Source organism: Furipterus horrens, unplaced genomic scaffold (assembly GCF_987537825.1).
Source record: "Furipterus horrens unplaced genomic scaffold, mFurHor1.1.pri manual_scaffold_1, whole genome shotgun sequence".
NCBI lineage: Eukaryota > Metazoa > Chordata > Mammalia > Chiroptera > Furipteridae > Furipterus > Furipterus horrens.
In genome coordinates, this window is record NW_028327171.1 from 171,644,351 (window position 1) to 171,662,844 (window position 18,494).

The 18,494-nt window shown below is 31.7% G+C and overlaps 1 protein-coding gene across 4 annotated transcripts in view; it reads left to right on the top strand.

The window, feature by feature from the left end:
• AGPS (alkylglycerone phosphate synthase) overlaps positions 1-18,494 on the top strand; it is a 175,072-nt gene that overhangs the window by 39,545 nt on the left and 117,033 nt on the right. For all 4 annotated transcript variants that reach the window (XM_090281055.1, XM_090281048.1, XM_090281064.1 and 1 more), the window contains exons 3-8: positions 6,496-6,586; positions 8,609-8,729; positions 8,825-8,899; positions 13,101-13,172; positions 14,714-14,793; positions 18,330-18,410. In XM_090281055.1, coding sequence (XP_090137181.1) covers positions 6,496-6,586; positions 8,609-8,729; positions 8,825-8,899; positions 13,101-13,172; positions 14,714-14,793; positions 18,330-18,410 — 520 coding nt within the window. The remainder of the gene's footprint in view (positions 1-6,495; positions 6,587-8,608; positions 8,730-8,824; positions 8,900-13,100; positions 13,173-14,713; positions 14,794-18,329; positions 18,411-18,494) is intronic.

The following is an 18,494-nucleotide window of genomic DNA, read 5'->3' on the forward strand; positions in this document are numbered from 1 at the left end:
AAGACCGGGAATTTACATTTGGGTGTGGGTTATTATGGAAGGTGAACAGTTTTAGGTGAATGTAAATAGTATTTGTAAAATTAGTTTTCTGAGATATATTAGAGAAGAAGTGTTGAAGAAATATCAGTCATTTGTGTGATAGCTTTCACATTTCTAAAATGTTTATGTTAATGTTTTGATACGAATCGTAAAGAATATTTGTATTGTTACTATTCCAGATACAGACAATTGTTTAATAACTTACTGGTTTGTTTTAAGCAACACTGGTGTTTTGGGTTCGTCTGTTGAGTTTTGATATAACTTTTGAAAGGACATTGAGTATAGAAATCTAATACTTGAGTGCTGGCTCTAAAAATAAATTAAAAATTGAGACTAGGTAAAAGTTGAATCAGATATGTTATGAATATGTGCCAGTATTGAACTTCGGCTTAATATCTTTTGGACATAAATATGCTTAGGTTAATACTTTTTATACTTATATAGTATGTTAATAATATTGAAATATCAGTGAGAAAACTTTTATTCCATTGGAGAAATTCATTTTCTTTACAACATAATCATTCTATATTTCTAACTTAAATATACTTTGTATCTGAAACAAAACCTTTGGAGTAGTAATTAGGAACTAATTTTAATGAAGATGTGAAGATATACATTTGACTTTCGCTTTTTAATAGGAAAAACAAATATTATCTGCATTCTCATTTCTATCCTTAAGTGTGACTGGGCAGCTTGTTGGTTGGAGACTTAGTTGAGAAATTGTGTATAATTTAGGTAGAAAGAATTTCTGGTCAAAATTAAATTTACCAGTGTTCTGAATGTTGAATGTTTTATGTTTTAAACAGAATAATGTGTAATATAGTAGAAACTAATCTATGTATAGATTGGCTTTATAAAATCTTCTGGGAGGAAAAAGTGTCTTTCTCTCTTTCTCTCCATTGTGAAGGTAGAGCATATATGTTTTACAGGAGGGGACAAATAGGCAACTTGTACTTCAACACAGTGCCATTGAAAGCAGAAAGTTTATCTCTTGGCATTAGACACTGGAAGGTTGCTGCTGGTGCCCCTCTAACCAGGATGGATTCTGTGAAGTCCTCATTTCTTTGCATGGTTGACTCCTGAGTTAGAGTCCAGTGGGGAAGGTGGGTCAAGAGAATGGAATGGTGGGGGAGGGTTACATCTGACTGGCAGGACCTGCAAAGGGAGACCAGAAAAGTGGAAGGTAGCCTTTTACACGCTATACTCCAGCACAACAGTGTTAGTCATGTTATAAAATTTACCCAGTGACCAAAGTTTCCGTTGTTCCAGTAAGAGGCAGAGGGCAGAAGCGTAAGAAGGTTGTGATAGTCCTAAAAGAAAAAATGGAATTTGTGACAGAAAGGATAAGTAGAAGAAAATACTGATTTGGCGGAACAGAATTCATTCACCCCGTTGTTACTATACTAGATTATAAGAACAATTTTTGAAATTTTTTTGTAAAGAGTTTCTTTTCTGAGTTTGTGGTAGACTGAATACAGCCCTTGTGCCCTCTATAACCATATAGAAAACATGGATAAAATACCACAAGAAAGAAATATAATAGAGTCAGAAATAAAGGAAAGGAAATTCTTAGGTGCCAGAAACTAATAGTGACTCTGCATGAAAATTTATGGGTATTCCCCTATTTCTGATCCAAAAAATATTGAAAAGGTAGGGAATTTTTGTAAGGAAAGGTGATTAATTTCTGCATATATTTTGGGGAGGGTAACTGACATTTAAAACATAGTCATTAAATTAGAAACAATTATTTTAAGGTATTTTAGATATTAGGATAATATTAGAAGTTTTTTTCCTGAACATAGTCTGTCTTCTGAACAGATTTGTAATTTGTCAGTTTATAAATACCTAGATTTATAATCTTGTCATTCTTATTTTTTCTAGATGTAGATGAATTTAGCTCTCTTGATTTTAAGCAGTAGATGGTAACACTTCAGAACTAGTGCTATAGATTACTGTTAAATAATACTTTTGAAAAATGTCATTTTGTGACATTAAGGGTTATATACATTAATTGATACAAAGCACAAGTTAGTGTTTAAATGGCAAGAATTTGGTTGGATTTGTTGCACATTTTATTTACAGTGGCATAATTTTTCATTCAGGTTTTATCTTTACTTATAAAAAGGCCATTAAATTGCTTTACAGTTGCTGCTTCTGTGCACTGCAGCAGGGTGTCTGTCTGTCTTGTCTTTAGTTACCATAAATTCTGACGTGCACTTCCTTCTTGGTTATTTTTCTCTCCATGTAGAATGATTTCATTGGTCTTGAAAGCCTGTTTTGGTTCTATATCTTCTACAGTATAGTCTACCTTGGTTCTAAAGAATGGTGGTAATTAGATCTCACTTTATATTTTACACAAAGACCATTTCTTAGAGTTCTCAAACTGATCTTTAGTTATGGTAAAGAGCCATTTAGTAGTCACCCTGTTTCAACAATTGATATAGGTACTTGGCTTTCCTCTCACCACATTCCTGGTAACAGCTGAATGTTTCCTGCCCATGTATTCACCCTGCAAGTTAAATGTGTTTACAGGTTTGACTGAACTGGGTTGTAAGTTTTTAAAGAACAAGAACTCTTATAAGAGTGTTAAATGATTGCCTATTTATAGTTCTAGGTGTCAGTCCAAATTATATTACTATAATAATCAAGTCATTCCATAGCTATTTGTTATGTTAAATACTTCTGATTCCTTGTAACTTTTCTTGTCATCTTTCTTTTCCATCCATTTACTTCTTTGACTTCAAAGTTTTCAGTTTTACTTCATGATATTTTATGAGATTTTTGGAGCCCTTAGCAGTATGCTAAGCTTTATGATTATTATCAGGCTTCCTTATTGTTTTCAAGTCCCAGGACATTAGATGCAAGAACAAGTACAATTGAAAAGCTTTCATTATGACATGGAACTGTTTCTGAACTGTATTAAGTTCTGTGCTAGAATTTTAGATTATGGAGCAAAGCCTGAAGTCCAAGGTTCCGCCAAGCAAGATATTTCTTCAAAATCTTAAATATTGTGCATTCAGATGTAAAAGTATATTGTGTTTATATTAAGGGTAGAATGCAGTTTTAAATTTTGCACATCACAGTAACACTAACCCTGTATCTATCTGTTGGTTCAAGTATCTTGAAGGTGGTCACCTTTTTATCTTATGGGTAATATTATTTGTGAATTAATGGATTCACAAAGGTCTGAATATGATTTTGTCATGAACATCAAAGGTCTACTATATTTTATAGAAACCCAAAGTAATTTTACAATTAAATTATAAGGGCCCAGCATTCAGACCTAGTAGTAGTTCCATTTTTTTTTTTTTGTAGGACATTACTAACATGTAGTAGCACATGTATTGTAACTAGCCTCCCAGAATTTATACTTTTACCTTAGCTAAAATGAAGATTATTTGATATTCCAAATGACTGTCTTTAGTTGTTTTAGCTATGAGTTCCATATTTTCATTCCAATTTCTTTAGATTTATGAAAAAGTTATATTTTATAATACTTTAGACATGCCATTGTTTGCTTTTTAGCCCTGATGATTTTTAATATAAAAAACGAACTTGTTTGATTAAAACATTTGTGGTTTATTTTTTTCCTTTCTACTATCTTTTTTTGTTTTGTTAACCTTTACGTAAAGATGGGTTTGAGAATTTTAGATAGTATTTTTGTTGTGTAATACGAAGTGACACCCACTCAGACCATGGTGTGTAACTGTTAAAAAAATGTAACAAGATGAGTGCTTTTTGTCACTTCCAATTAAAAATTTATTTGGTTAGGGCCCAACACTGGCTTTTTAACTATTGAATGCTGCATTATTATAAACATATATTTAATTTGAGTGCAGAGTTTATATATTATCAACTGTAAACCTACTTTTGCCCTACGCTGTATAATAGCTTTTTTTGGCTGACCTGTCATCAATTTTGGTGGAGGGTGGGAGTGAGGTAAGTGGAAAAGGTAGAAGAACATTATCGTGAAAAAATTACTGAATGTAGCTACTATGATTTTATAAAGGTCATAATAAAGACTTTTAATTATCCTGCTTGGCCTGGTGGCGAGGGAAGAATCAGACTGGAGGCAGCCTTGTGTAGTGGTTAAGAGCACAAATTGAAGCTTTATTCATAATCTGATTCAGATCCTGCTTTTGTAAATTACTAGCTCTGGGGCCTTGAGTAAATAAATTACTTAATTCCTTAAATTATTTAACTTCTCTGTACCTTCCTCATCTATAAAATGGGGATAATACTACCAAACTCATAACAATGCCTGGCACATGATATACAAAGTGTTTACTTAATAAAAAATTTAAAATACTATTTTAGAACATTTTAAAATTTGTTTTGATCTTTTCAGAGAGCTCTTATATTACTACTGTTCTGACACATTGGATTGTTACTGTTTGCATATCAGCCTTCTTTATTACGCTAATCTAGCATAGGATACTTAATCTCTTTACTTCTGGCACTTATTGCTATTTAATATTTTACCACCTCTGAGAAATATTTCTAAAACTGAAAAGTTGATCTGTAAGCACTTGAGTTTTCTGCATCTATCTTGTCATATGAAATTTAGGATTTCTTGTATAGGTGAAATATGTTGATGTTTGATATAAACTATTTAAATAGAGATTGAGATGAAAGATGTAGGACACAAAACGAGAGTAGTAAATCTAGTTTTTCATACCATACCCACTCTATAGTGCTCTTTGGTGCATTTTAAATGTTATACCACTTCATGTAAAGTTAAGAACCTTGTAAATCTATAGGTATTTTTTTCTGTTCCCTGTTCTTATTATAATTGTCACATCGTGAACTCCATGATATGATGTTATAATTTAAAAAGTTATATATTTTAAACAAATTAAGAAGGAATAGTCATTTATATTTACCCACATATTTACTTTTTCTGGTATTATATATTCCATTTTGAAGATTTGAGTTAACATTTCATGTTATATTTCCCTTCAATTTATAGAAATTCCTTTAGCATTTCTCGTAGGTTTGCTGGCACCAAATTCTCAAGTTCTCTTAGTTCTCATTTGAAATTGTCTTTATTTCACTTTTGTTTTGAAGGATATTTTCACCAGATAAAGATTTCTAGGTTGACATTTTTTACCTTTCAGCACTTTAAAATAAAAATGCTGTTCAGTTGTTTCCTGACCTAATTGTTTCTTATGAGAAGTCATAATATTTATTGTTATCACATTGTATGTAATGAATAATTTTTCTGTAGGTGCTTTAAAGATTTTCTTTCCCCTTCTCTTTCTCTAACTGCAATTTGACTATGTTGTACCTAGTGTTTCTTTGCATTTATCCTCTTCAACTTTTCTGACCTTGAATTTCAAATTTTTCTCTTTCATTAAATTTGTAAACTTTCAGCCATTGCTTTTTCAAATCCTTTTTTCCCTCCTTCTTGGCACTCCATTTATATGTGTGGTAGTCTTTTCAATAGGTCTTTGAAGCTCTGTATATTTAAATTTTTTTTCTCTTTTCTTCCGATTGCACATGTTTTATTGCTTTTATCTGTTAAGACATCTCCCAACTGCTCTTAAGTTCCTTCAATGAATTTTTATTTTAGTTTTAATTATAGAATTTCTCTTTATTCTTTTTATAGTTTCTATTTCTCTGCTGAGACTTCTGTTACTCACTGGGAATGTATTTCCCCTTTTGTCCTTTAGCATAGTTATGGCTGCTTTAAAATCCTTGTGTTCTGTTTTTGGTGTCTTGGATCATCTTGGGGTAAGTTCTTATAGCCCTTTCTCTTGATTATGGGTCACACTTTCTTGTTTGTTCATGCCTAATAATTTTGTAGTATATCTTGGACATTGTTAATGATATGTTGTAGAGTCTCTGGATTCTGTTACATTCTTATGAAGAAGCTTTTTTCTTTTTTTTAACATTAAGAGATTAACTTGACTGATCTCAAACTCCTAATTTCCCTGGGTGGTGGTGAGCAGCTGAGTTATCTGTTCAGTTCTTTTAAGCTTAGCTGGGCTGCTTAGTATCTGCTCTATAGCTGTGTAATTCAAGGTCAGTCAAACTTTTGGACAGAGTTTATATATGTCTCTTTCCAACTCTCCTTTTCCATGATTTCCTGCACTTTTTCCAGGGACTCTGCTCGCTTTAAACACTGTCCTTTGGTTCTTCAAGCCAGGAAGACTAGGTTTTGTGCATTTTTGTTTCTTTGTGGTACCAGCTGGGGCTTTCCTTCAAGCTAAAGCCTATTTAAAGAAAAACAAAAAGAAACTCATGTAGTGCAATTTCTTTCTGCCAAGCACACTCCCTTTTTTGCCTGCAGATAGTTGGATTTTATTTTATTTGTTTTGTTTTTGTCCAGAGTTTATAATTATATATGAAAGGGTTGGTTTGATAGGAACTACTTGATCATTACTGAAGCAAATCTAAGACTGAAATTTAAATGAGAATACTTCATTCTAATGTTTTACCTTCTTTGTACTATAGGTACCCTCTTAGTGGCATGGTTTTACCAAGTTTTAAAGAATGGATCCAAAATACCCTTGGAGTAAATGTGGAGCATAGAACTACCTCTAAAGTAAGCAAATAAGAATGATTACTAATATGCTTAACTCTGTGTGTGTGTGTTTTAATTCCAAATTAATTCGACTTACCTTTGTAATTTGTTATAGTTGCTTTAATGCATTAGTCATTTTTTAAAAATTGTTGTTAAGATGTTTACTATTATCTTGCCCTTGTTAGGGTATAGTTTCACTTTTCTGAAAGTGGGATTAGAAAACTTTAAACTGTATACATATCAGACTAATGAAATTGTTAGTATTTCTTTAATTATTATGATTTTTATTATTTATTATTATTTGCTGTGGCATGGTATTCTGATATTTCTCTAACTGGATGTAAGTTCCATAATGCAGAGGCTGTGGCTAACACTGTATTCTCCAATATATCCACCATGTTATTAAGGACTGTAGGTATTCAGTGAATACTTACTTGATTTATTCATAAATCTATTGATACCTTTTATTCTAGTAATTAAATGAGGCTAAACAACTAATTTCTTCCTTTCACAAACCAAATTCTTTTAAGTTTTCTTAAAAGATCTTTTTTCTCATCTTAATTCTCTCTTATTTGTAATTACTTTTTTTGACATAGATGCAATCTAGATACTATTACATTCAGACATTTCACCAGTTTTATTTACATGCACTTTTTTTTTTCCTGTTTTTTAAGCCCTTTTCAGTTTTCATTAATTTAAAATAGTAATCTATGTTTTGTGGAGGTTCTGTTGGTTATTTTAGCCCACCGTAGGGTAGATACCATGAGGTCAAGATTTTTTTTTCCCCTGTTTAATTCACCACTGTCTTTCCAGGGCCTAGAACAGTGCCTGGTTTATACCATGCAGTCAATAAATATTTATTACATAAATATACTCATATAATAATCCCACAGGGGATTGGTTCCAAGACCCCATGTGAATACTAAAATTGTGTATGCTCAAAACCTTTATGTAAAATGCTGTAATATTGGCATATAACCTATTTTTGCATATAATCTACAGCAGTGTATTCCTAATATTACTTCATTTGCATGGGTTCAGCATAGTGCTTGGCCCATGGCAATTTCAAATTTTGTGTTTTGGAGCTTTCAAGGATTTAAAAATATATATTTTTGATTGTCATTGGTTGAATTTGTGGATATGAAACCCACAGATACAGAGGTCCAACTTTGTAATTAAAAATTAAATACAGTTCCTTAATAAGATAACTAAAAGACTATATAAATAGCATATATTTTTCTTTACATGTTTTTATACTTTCTTTTTTTCAAATACTATATCATGGTTGTTTTTCTTTTTTAATAGCAGATTTGTTTTAGGCAGCCATTTATAGATCTCTTCCTATATACTAGTTGATGTTAGTTGCTTTTCACAAAAACAATCATGTTTAACCTTTTGTCCTAATGGCAGCTCTCTGAATTTGGTGGTGATAAGTTCATTTAACAGATCCGGAAGCCAAAGTTCATAGAAGTTGGGTGACTTGCCCAGTGTCACATAACTTTAAAGTAGAAGATTAATTTTAAAAGTTACCTGTTGGTTGAAATTAAGTATCAAGTTTATAATTATATTGTGAGTTTTAAAGCAGTTCTATAAAATGGCTTGATTACTCATTGTGAGACTTTTTGCTGTTCATTTGAAAATGACAGTTGTAGTATAGGAAATGATAAATATTATCTATAGGTGAAAATGTAGATAATGCAAAAGTCATGTAGCTTTTCCCCAGTCTCCTTAATCTAAAAATGAGAATTTGAGAGTCTGCTGTCTTTCTTGCTCTTGATTGCGGTCTTTAGAAGTAAGAAAAACATGGACCATAGGAGAAAATGAGGAAATGTAAGACTTCTGTAACTCATATTATAGAATCTGATTAACTAGACCATTTTCTACTGTCACAAAGTTGGTTTCCATACATATTACTTGGTGTTTTCCTCTGCTTCAGACTTAGTTGGATATAAAAACCTTTATTTTTATAGTCACTCTCCCTAATAGAGGTATCTGAAATTAACTTTTTAGAAATAAGCCAGAGAAACCACTTTTATTTTCTAGGCATCCTTAAATCCTAGTGATACACCTCCTTCTGTTGTAAATGAAGATTTTCTTCATGAGCTTAAAGAAACTAGTATTTCATATTCACAAGAAGCAGATGATCGAGTATTTAGAGCTCATGGTAAGCAATTTTATATAAATGCTATTTATTTTGAATTTTTAAATTTCCTGTAATTTAAGATGTTTTTGCATTTTCTTCTTTAAATCACAAAACAGGTCATTGTCTTCATGAGATATTTTTGCTCAGGGAAGGAATTTTTCATCGCATTCCTGATATAGTTATATGGCCAAGTAAGTTCTTTTTCTTGTATTCTTAATTTAGTATTGTTAAATTTTAAGTAAATTTAGTATTTGAAATGTGTAATTTTTAACATATGAGTTTAAAAAACATAGGTAGCTGTATTTTTAGAGTTTGCTAAAGGTCACAAAGTTCTTTTTTGATCTGATCATCCTGAACTGTTGGTTTTAATGATTGATTTTGTTGTTGATGATGAAATCTTTATTATAAACAAATATATTAGGAGGTCGGTAGAAATAAATATCATATTGGAAAGTCAGTAGAAAAATGTATTTTTGCTTAGTTTCAAAGCTTAATGAAATTAGTATCAATAATGGTATACTCAGATCAGTAGTTAAAATAATTAAACTTATGATGCTTGGACATGGACAACAGGGGAACGGGGTAGGGATTATTGTGGGAGAAGGAGTGGGGAGCAACGGGGGAAAAAGTGGGACAGCTGTAATAGAAAAAACATAAGTAAATTTAAATAATAATAATTAAACTCTTATTTAAAATAATTGATCACTACAAAATAATAATAATTTACTGACATCAGCTTGTGGGCTAAAAACGGCATGGTGATCAGATGGTGAAACAAGTTGCTTAGTATATATAGTCTTTGATATGAATAATTAAATTTTGAGAAATTAATTTCATTCAGGGATTTGGCTTGAGATAGAGGATAGATGAGCTTTCTACTTTTATTTGGTTCTGCTGATACACTATAGTTATATATATGGCTTTTATACCCATCTTTTCTATCAGAAAATATGAAGCAGAACAGGTATACTGTTCCTTACTGTCCATAATTGCCTTTTAAAAATATTCTATTGATCTTCTGATTCTTTTTCCTCTTCACACTCTAGAAAAGGAATATATAGAGTATTTTATTTTTCCAAATAATGGCTTACTCATGGATTCTCAGTTTTTAGATGTGATCCTTTCATTTTGCAGGGAGTATCTGAAGGAAAAATTGTACTTTAATATGGGGGTAGGAGGGAGGTGACGTACATAGCAGGAAAAATCCAAGAGCATATGTAGCTAAGATGAAATTACTTTCCTGATACTAGTGATATATATTTTTCTGTATATTTTTAATAGTATGAGATAAGTTTTTGTTTCTATTAGTTTGGAAATTTAGCACCACCTAAAAGTATAAAAGATATACTCAAATAGAAGAAATGCTTCTGTTTGCCTGCCTGTTTTTAATAACTTTAGGCTACCCCTTTACCAGGATTTGAGGAAGGCTCATTCCATTTCTTAACTGGAAAAAAATGAGAACATTTATCAATATTTATTTCCTATAGAATCCTAATAGACTATCCTTTGATAGATCTTGAGTAGAACTTTCTGCAGTGCCTCTTAAGTATTTTTCTTGTATATCTGAGTGTTAAACTGCTAAGAGAATTATTACAATGGGAATATACATCTTGCTTTAAGAAATTAAAATATTTTTTAAAATCCAGCTTTTGGAAACATATGGAATTAGTCAATTTTGCACCAAAGTTTCTTTATGCTGTAAACTTCTTCCCTCATAACTTTGTCCTTTTATTTATTTTTTCATCCCAATTTCCAATTTAGGCCCTTATCGGTGCATATTTGGAATTTTGCAATTACCTTAAAAGTTCACGTGCCTCAAGTTTATTGTCCCTTCAAGCCCTCATACACTGTTTTCTGAAAGGCTAATTTTTCAAAAATACTCCCTTTGCCTTTTTATCCCATGCTTCGTGAATCTATCTGAAAAGTGTATTGGTGCCTGAATTAAGTTTATACTTTTCATTGTGTTGAATTTTCCAGTATTAGGACTTTTTGGAGATAGTTTACCTCCCAGCATATTGTCAATTCACTGAGCCTTTATTGAACTGTAAATGTACATTTTCTTTTGGTGATAAAGTTCAAGTTTTTCTTTGCACGAAGGGAAGTTTTGACACAATGTGATATTCCATGGAGTGGAGGTGACTGTCTCATCTTGCAGTTTGAATATGTATATATACCATATATAATACATACATATTCACATATCCAGGAAACATATCATTGTGGATCTTTAACTTGGGCTGTAATCTGAATCTGATTTGTACATGTTGCTTTAATAGGATGTCTAGGACTTGTCGAAGATTAAGAACTTGTAGTGTATGTAACTTCTCTGATTTAGAATATTATTTACAGCAGGATTTGTCACCATTCTGACCTTTACACAGTGCGGATATCTCTCTTTAGTTTGGACAAGTAGTTAGTGACTCATATATCTTGTCTGTAGTAAGTATGCTGGTAAAAATAAAAGTTCTTTTTTTTTTTTTTAGCAGTAATACTAAAAAATAACTTCACTTATTACATTTAGTATTTATGTATTATTTTTAGTGATCTAAATACCAGAACTTTAGTTCTGTGAAAATAAGTGCTAGGTACTATTCTAGGTATTGAGAATAAGCAGTGAACAAAGCAAAAACCCCTGTTTTCAGGTGCCATGCAATATAATTGAAGGGGAGGGGACAGAACAGCAAACAAATAAATACATAATGTATTGAGTGGTGATAAGTAGGAAGAAGAAAAATAAGACAGAACAAAGAGAGCAAAACAAGGTGGGTAGGGGGATGAGGGAGTGCTCTGTCAGAAAACGTGTTGAGGGAGAGCTTCTGATTAGGTGACAATTCTAGACATAGTTTTCCCTTGTTAAAGGTTTTTAACAGACTTCAGGTATTTTATTAATTGTTAATGAACAATTAATATTTAGTAAAAATTTTACCACAAACAGGGTTGTGAGCTTAATCTGAAAACTTGAAAATGAATTTTTATTTAAAATTGTAATGATAATAACATACATAATATTCATAGCTTTAAGCAAATTTGAGATATGACAACAGCTTTTATATCCATAAACGGATATTCTTTTGCATATTATCTTTGCGTCCTTATTTTTTTTTCAGGCCCTTAGCTAGTAATACTTGATTTTTACATTGTTTTCTTACCTCAAGTCTCTTTCTCCTTCATGCTCTCTTATAGTCTATAAGAAGATTGACCTTTCTAAAATTCTCTTTTTGCCATGTTGTTCCACTCCTTAAAGCCCTGTGGCTGGTGAGATTGAGCCTTAGCACTTCTTTCTTGGTATTTAGAGTCTTCTCCAGCCAGGTTTTTATTTAAAACTTTTACACAAATAAAGGTACCTTTCAGTTATGTACAACAGAAAAGAAATTCACATGCAGCATATTATACATATTTTAAAATTTGTTTAAAAACAATAAAGAATAATCAACAGATGCAAAAATTAGTAGGTTAAAGTATGATGAAAAACATGATTTTTACATAGTTTAACTATCCCCTCACAAGGTACATATTAAAAGTTAGTATTGCCAGAAATGAAACTTCTCTACTTTATGTACTTCCAGACATAGCACACTGAGAAGGGCACCTCACTTCTGTGGAATTCCTGCCCAAATGTATAACCTGAATTTAATCATGAAAAAACATACAAACCCAAATATAGGAACTTCTGTGAAGTAACTGACCAGTGCTCTTCAAAAGTGTCAAGGTCATGAAAGTCAAAGATAGATTGAGGAACTGCCTCAGATTAAAGATTAGGGAGACATGACAACTAAATGCAGTGTGTGATCCTGGTCCAGAAAAGAGGACATTAGAAGAACAGTTGGCCAAATTTTTTTTTTTTTTAAGATTTTTTATTTATTTTTAGAAAGAAGGGAAGGGAGAGAGAGAGGGGGAATGAAACATCAACATGTGGTTGCCTCTCACGTGCCCCCCAGTTAGGGACCTGGCCTGCAACCCAGGCATGTGCCCTGACTGGGAATTGAACTGGCAACTCTTTGGTTTGCAAACTGGTACTCAATCCACTGAGCCACACCAGCCAGGGCTAGTTGGCCAAATTTGAATAAAGTCTGTAGAGCAGTTAATAGTATTCTATCAGTGTCAATTGCTAGTTGTGATAATTGAACTATAGTTGCTTAAGATGTTAGTATTTGCAGCTGCTGGGTGAAGGAAAGTTTTTATACCATTTTTTGTAACTATTTTGTAAGTGTGAAATTATTTCAAAAAGAAAAGTTAAAAAGATAAATAATGAAGAGTTTGTTTTAATATAGCTATTTCATGTGTTAATGAGTGAATAAATGAAGGAAAACCTTACTTTATAAACCATATTTTGCAGGATTACCCAGATTTTTCATGTTTTTGTGATTAATTTATTTTCTCTTTTTTCAACAGCATGTCATGGTGATGTAGTTAAGATTGTGAATCTAGCTTGCAAATATAACCTTTGTATCATACCAATTGGTGGTAGGTATTGCATCTTTTGAATTTTAATATGTAAATTTGTTATTTTAATTAAAAATATGTGTATTTTTAATATTTGTGCCATCTCACTGAAAACAAGTATTTTTATAATTACGATAAGATTATTCTGAAAAATTGGTTGATGCTTCTCATTTCTATTTTGAGTAGATCTACTTAAGATGTGATGTGCCCTTAGTTCATGGCTTTTCTCCTATATGGATCCTTATTGAAGCTGTGACTTTAATGCCTAAATAAGAATATATTCCTGCTTTAGTAATTACTTTATAACCTTTATCCTTATGGAGAGAGTATTTTTCAAAGGTTAAATATATCCAATGTAAACCTTTGAGAAGCAATGCAATGCAACATAAAAGATCAACAGGGACACTGATGACCAAATTAATATCTTTTAATACTGAGAACTAATACTGTTTTTTGTTTTAAGACAAATTTGATCTTTCTTGATCTTTCATCAGTCACATTATTTTAATAACTTATACAAACCAAAGGAAATTGCCTTCACTTACTGAATTGGCAGTGATGGAATGGAAATGGGACCCCAACAAGTCAGAAGCTTCAGATTCTTTCTTCAGATGATACTTCTTGTTGAATTCATATGACAAAGGCACTCTAGTATTACTTCTAAAGAAATATTTTTTCTGATTTCAAATGACTGACAAGCAAGTAGTAGTTACTGAGCACAGGCATGTTTTTAACTGACAATTCATGGTCTCACCTTATAAAATTAAGCTGACCTCATAGATCAACAGCCCTTAGAATTCTTACCTTGTATCTAGGTGATTTCTACATGTTTTCTGTTTAAAACACATGGAAGTACCAGTTAATTATTCTGATATGTGTTGATATGCATATGGTTAAGAACTTAGACCCTGTATTCTGTATTGGTTTCAAGAAATTATTTTTCCTTTGACAACAGATGTTAGAGGAAAACAGGAGTACATTGTTTAAATACTTCTATGTATTATTTATTTATATTAAAATCACTTTCACCAAAGAACATACAAACTTGTTTTGGAATATCATATAATCTGGGCAAATTTAACTTGTTAGTATTCTAATTTATTAAAACCTTTTTGTATGAGCATATAAGATACTATTTTAAGTGATAAATGAATCTCATAATTATGGCAGAAAGAAAGTAATGGTGTCTCTAGTTTTATAGGATATGCTTTAAAAAAAATTTTTTTTGAGCTATCTTTCTACAGTCATTATTAGCTTAGAACTTATCTAATCACGTTTTGAGAGTTTCACAAATGCTAGGGGCTTCACTTGAGTGTGCCTAGGGGATGGAGCCATATCCCATTGCTTTCAGCTCCATAATAGTTCTTCATTTTGGCACGCAACGTAAAATAAAGGTGAGTTTGTTTTTAGTATGTTAATATTTACAAATTGCAATTTGCAAAGTAGATATAGGTATTACTTCCCTAGAAGGCCTGTTTGTATACTTTATGTCAGGTATTTGCCCTTTGTATTGCTAAAAATAAAATACTTAAACATAAAGTTATTGCTTTCTATTTTGGCAGGAGGAACAAGTGTCTCATATGGCCTGATGTGTCCTGCAGATGAGACAAGAACAATTATTTCTTTGGACACGTCACAAATGGTATATGATTATTAAGATGTATTCAAATATAACATTTGGTTTTAAAAATGTATTTATAGCTCAGTCTTAGTTGTCATTGAAAAAGTTTATTCTTCATTTTGTTTTAAATTAATTTTATGGTTATATGTTACCCTTGTGTTTAGGTCTCCAAAAGTTAAGCCCACTCTTACTCTAAAGCACATATCTTGAAGGAGCCTACCAAATTGGCATGTGAAATTGATCATTTGAAAAGTGTGGATTGAAATATTAATGTAATACATGACCTGATTTGTTAAAGAAAGAAAACAAATAATATTAGTTAGGGTTAATTTGAATCACCCAAATGTACTTGCCCTCCCCCCCCCCACACACACATTTTTACCAGTACTGTTGCATTTTCTCTTGTGGAAGAGTAGAGACGCTAACTAATTTTAATGATAGGATTATTTTTTGAAGCTTTGGCTCATTGTGGTCCAAGAGTTGGATACCGACTTTTAATTTATATATAAACTTTATCTTTGTATCGTTAATATTCCTGTTACATATGCCTCATGATAATAAAAAGGTGATTTTATAACTGTTTAATTAGAAATTCTATTAAACACAAAATAGGGAGAACAGTATACTCATTCTCCAGAGTTAAGTAATTATTAACATTTTGCAATATTGGTTTTATCTTCTTTTCTCTATTTTAAAGCAGATTTTGGTATTATGTTACCTTACACCTAAATATTTGTGTATATCTCTTTTAAAAAGGGCATTTTCTCACTATTTTATTATCACTCCTGGCAAAATTAAAAGTAAATCCTTATGTCATTTAATATCCAGTCTACATTCAAGTTTTTCTAGTTGTCTCAAAATTGTCTTTATTTTAAGTTCATGTGTTCCAATGGATATTCATACAAGGCCCACATCAGCTTTTGGTTGTTTCCTTAAGTTTTGTTTTATTGAAGCCCCATTCTCTCTTTTTGAATGCTACTGACTTGAAGAGACTAGGTTATTTGTAGTATCGGATATGTCATATATTGAATTTGCCTGTTGCTTCTTTTTGTTGTCACTTAACTGTCCTTCTAGGCTCTGTATGTCCTCTAAACCTGAAGTTAGATATAAAATCTAGTTAGTTTCAGCATAGCTTTTAATATTTTTTTTTAAGCAAGAGTAGTTCGTAGATGATGATGTATTTTTCTATATCATGTCACCTTAGGAGGTACATAATAGCTAGTTGTCTACTTTTAGTGTTCTAAAATTGATCAACAAGTTCAGATAGTGACAGCCTGATTATTCTACTACAAAGTTACCCATCAACCAATGTCCCACAGTTTAAGAAAAGGCAGCTTTCTGGAATGTGTTTGAATTTCTGGCTCTTTACCTTACTACGTACAGATTTACCTCTAAATTTGTTGCTGATTATGTAAAATTGAGACAGTAATACTGTGGGAGGTTATTGTGAAGATTAAATGAGATAATACATGTATAAGTCTTTATATTGAGTAGATGTTTAAAAATCTGTGGCGGATTCTTTAATGCCAGGTTTTTAACCATTTATTTTGTAGAAAAGCCTTATATAGCACTGCTTTTAACATTGGATTCTCTAAAATATTATAATGGATGTGTGGTCCTTATAACTGATTAATATTTAAGTCAGTAAGCTGTATCTGTGCATAATTTTGCACAGTGTACTTCTGATATAGTATGTACAAATTATGATAAAAATTAGTTGTACTAGTTTTCTACTTAAATATATGTGAGACTTGTTGGCCTTGGAAGTCTTTTGTTTTATTGTTAACTTGTATGGGGTAGTATATAGCGAATGTAATAAGGTAGCCAGTACAGTCTCTTCAGGTTTCTCTGTGAGTGCCCATAAGGTGGTTTTTAAATTTATCTTCTTCAGTATTTCTGTTCTATCAAAAATATGTTTGGACTCCTGGTAAAAATACAGGGTATATACTTAGCACAAGTATGTAATTGCTTCAAGAACCAGTCTACTGGGTGAGAAGATATATATAAATTATTATAATACAAGGTACCATCAGATTACTAAATTTTGTCTTTTAACTTTACAGTTTAATACTTCCTTTTGCTTAGCTGCCATGGGACCAGAAGCCTGATTTTGCCATGGTTATATTGAAATCACTATTGTCTTATTTTGAGGGTGTAATTATAATGATAATTTTATATAACATAAAAAAGTACATTCACATACATCATCTTATTTAATATTTACCATAATCCCGTGAATTAAGCAGTGTAGTTATTTGTATGTGCTCAAATTTGGAATACAGTATTCCCTCACTTACAGTGGGTATTACATTCTAGACTCCCCTGCAATAGGTGAAAATCGCGACGTAGGAACCTTACATTTATTTTAGTATTTATATATATTTTAAGGCTTTATAAACCTTTCCCACACACTTATAAACCATTCCCAGTCCCTTATTAACCTTTCCCATTCCCTTATTAACCTTTTCCACACTTTTATAAACACTACTTATGTTCTTAAACATATTCTACACTCTTAAACCTATGTAACTTTAACAACATACATATGCAGTACCACAAAATCCCACGATATAGCAAAAAATTCGTGATAAATAATTAAATATAGTATTAAAAAATATCCCGCAATACAGTGAGGCTGCGATAAGTGAACCGTGATATAGAGAGGGATTACTGTATAGGAAGCCTGAGACTATTTTCATATTATCTGTTGTCTTTTTAATATGAACTAGACTTATGTGCATTAGTCATTGCCATGAAATTGAACATATCAAAGTGCAGAGAAAGCTTCTCTGGGATCCAAAAGATGATGCTGTATGTTAACTGATTACTCAGCCAAACAGAAGGGGAACAGATTCTGCTTTTAATAGTAGAAAGTAATTTGTCAAGATTCATATATATACTGAAATTAGGTCAAATAAGAATGTTAAAAACATTTTTTTGACAGGCATACATTTGGTAAGTTGAGCCAGATGATAGTATCTTCTTTTCAGCAAGAGGTAGGAATGTGCTTTGTGCTCTAGCTGGGGTTTCTGGTTCTGCTTTGGATTAAAAATAAAGTAGGGATGACATTTATATTCAAATGTCTTTGCAGATATCTTTTTCTAATCTCATGGTGGCCATTTTCTTGTATTCTTAAATTAGATGTGATTGCTGACTGTTAACAGTAAATAGTATTTACAAAATGACAGGAACTGTGTATGCTAAGGTTTTTATATATGTGTAGTATCTCATTTAATTTCTACAGCAACAGTGTGAGTAGGTATTGCTATCCACAGTTTGCAGATTACTTAGACAGCTAAGTAATTTGCCTAAGAGGTAGAGTTTAATTGAAATTAATATCAGAGTCTGTGTTTTAAACCAACTCTTGTGAAATATACTGTCTATGTTACTATGTCTGTCATGTTGTGTATTCAGGGATTAGTGGAGCTTTCTGGTGTGGGTAACCCTACTTGCCTAATTACTCTCTTGTCACTTGCTTCTTTGAGTTAGAAAGTTATAGTTCCTGAGGAAATGTCCATAGTTCACAGAACTGAGACTTTTTTATTCCTTTGCAACAGAATCGAATCCTCTGGGTTGATGAGCACAATCTGACAGCTCATGTAGAGGCTGGCATAACAGGGCAGGAGTTGGAAAGACAGGTATGTTGTTTCTTTAGTTAAGATTTTCAAAACTGGTATGTATCCCCTCTATGAATGAAGTACCTTTCACAATACATTCATTGA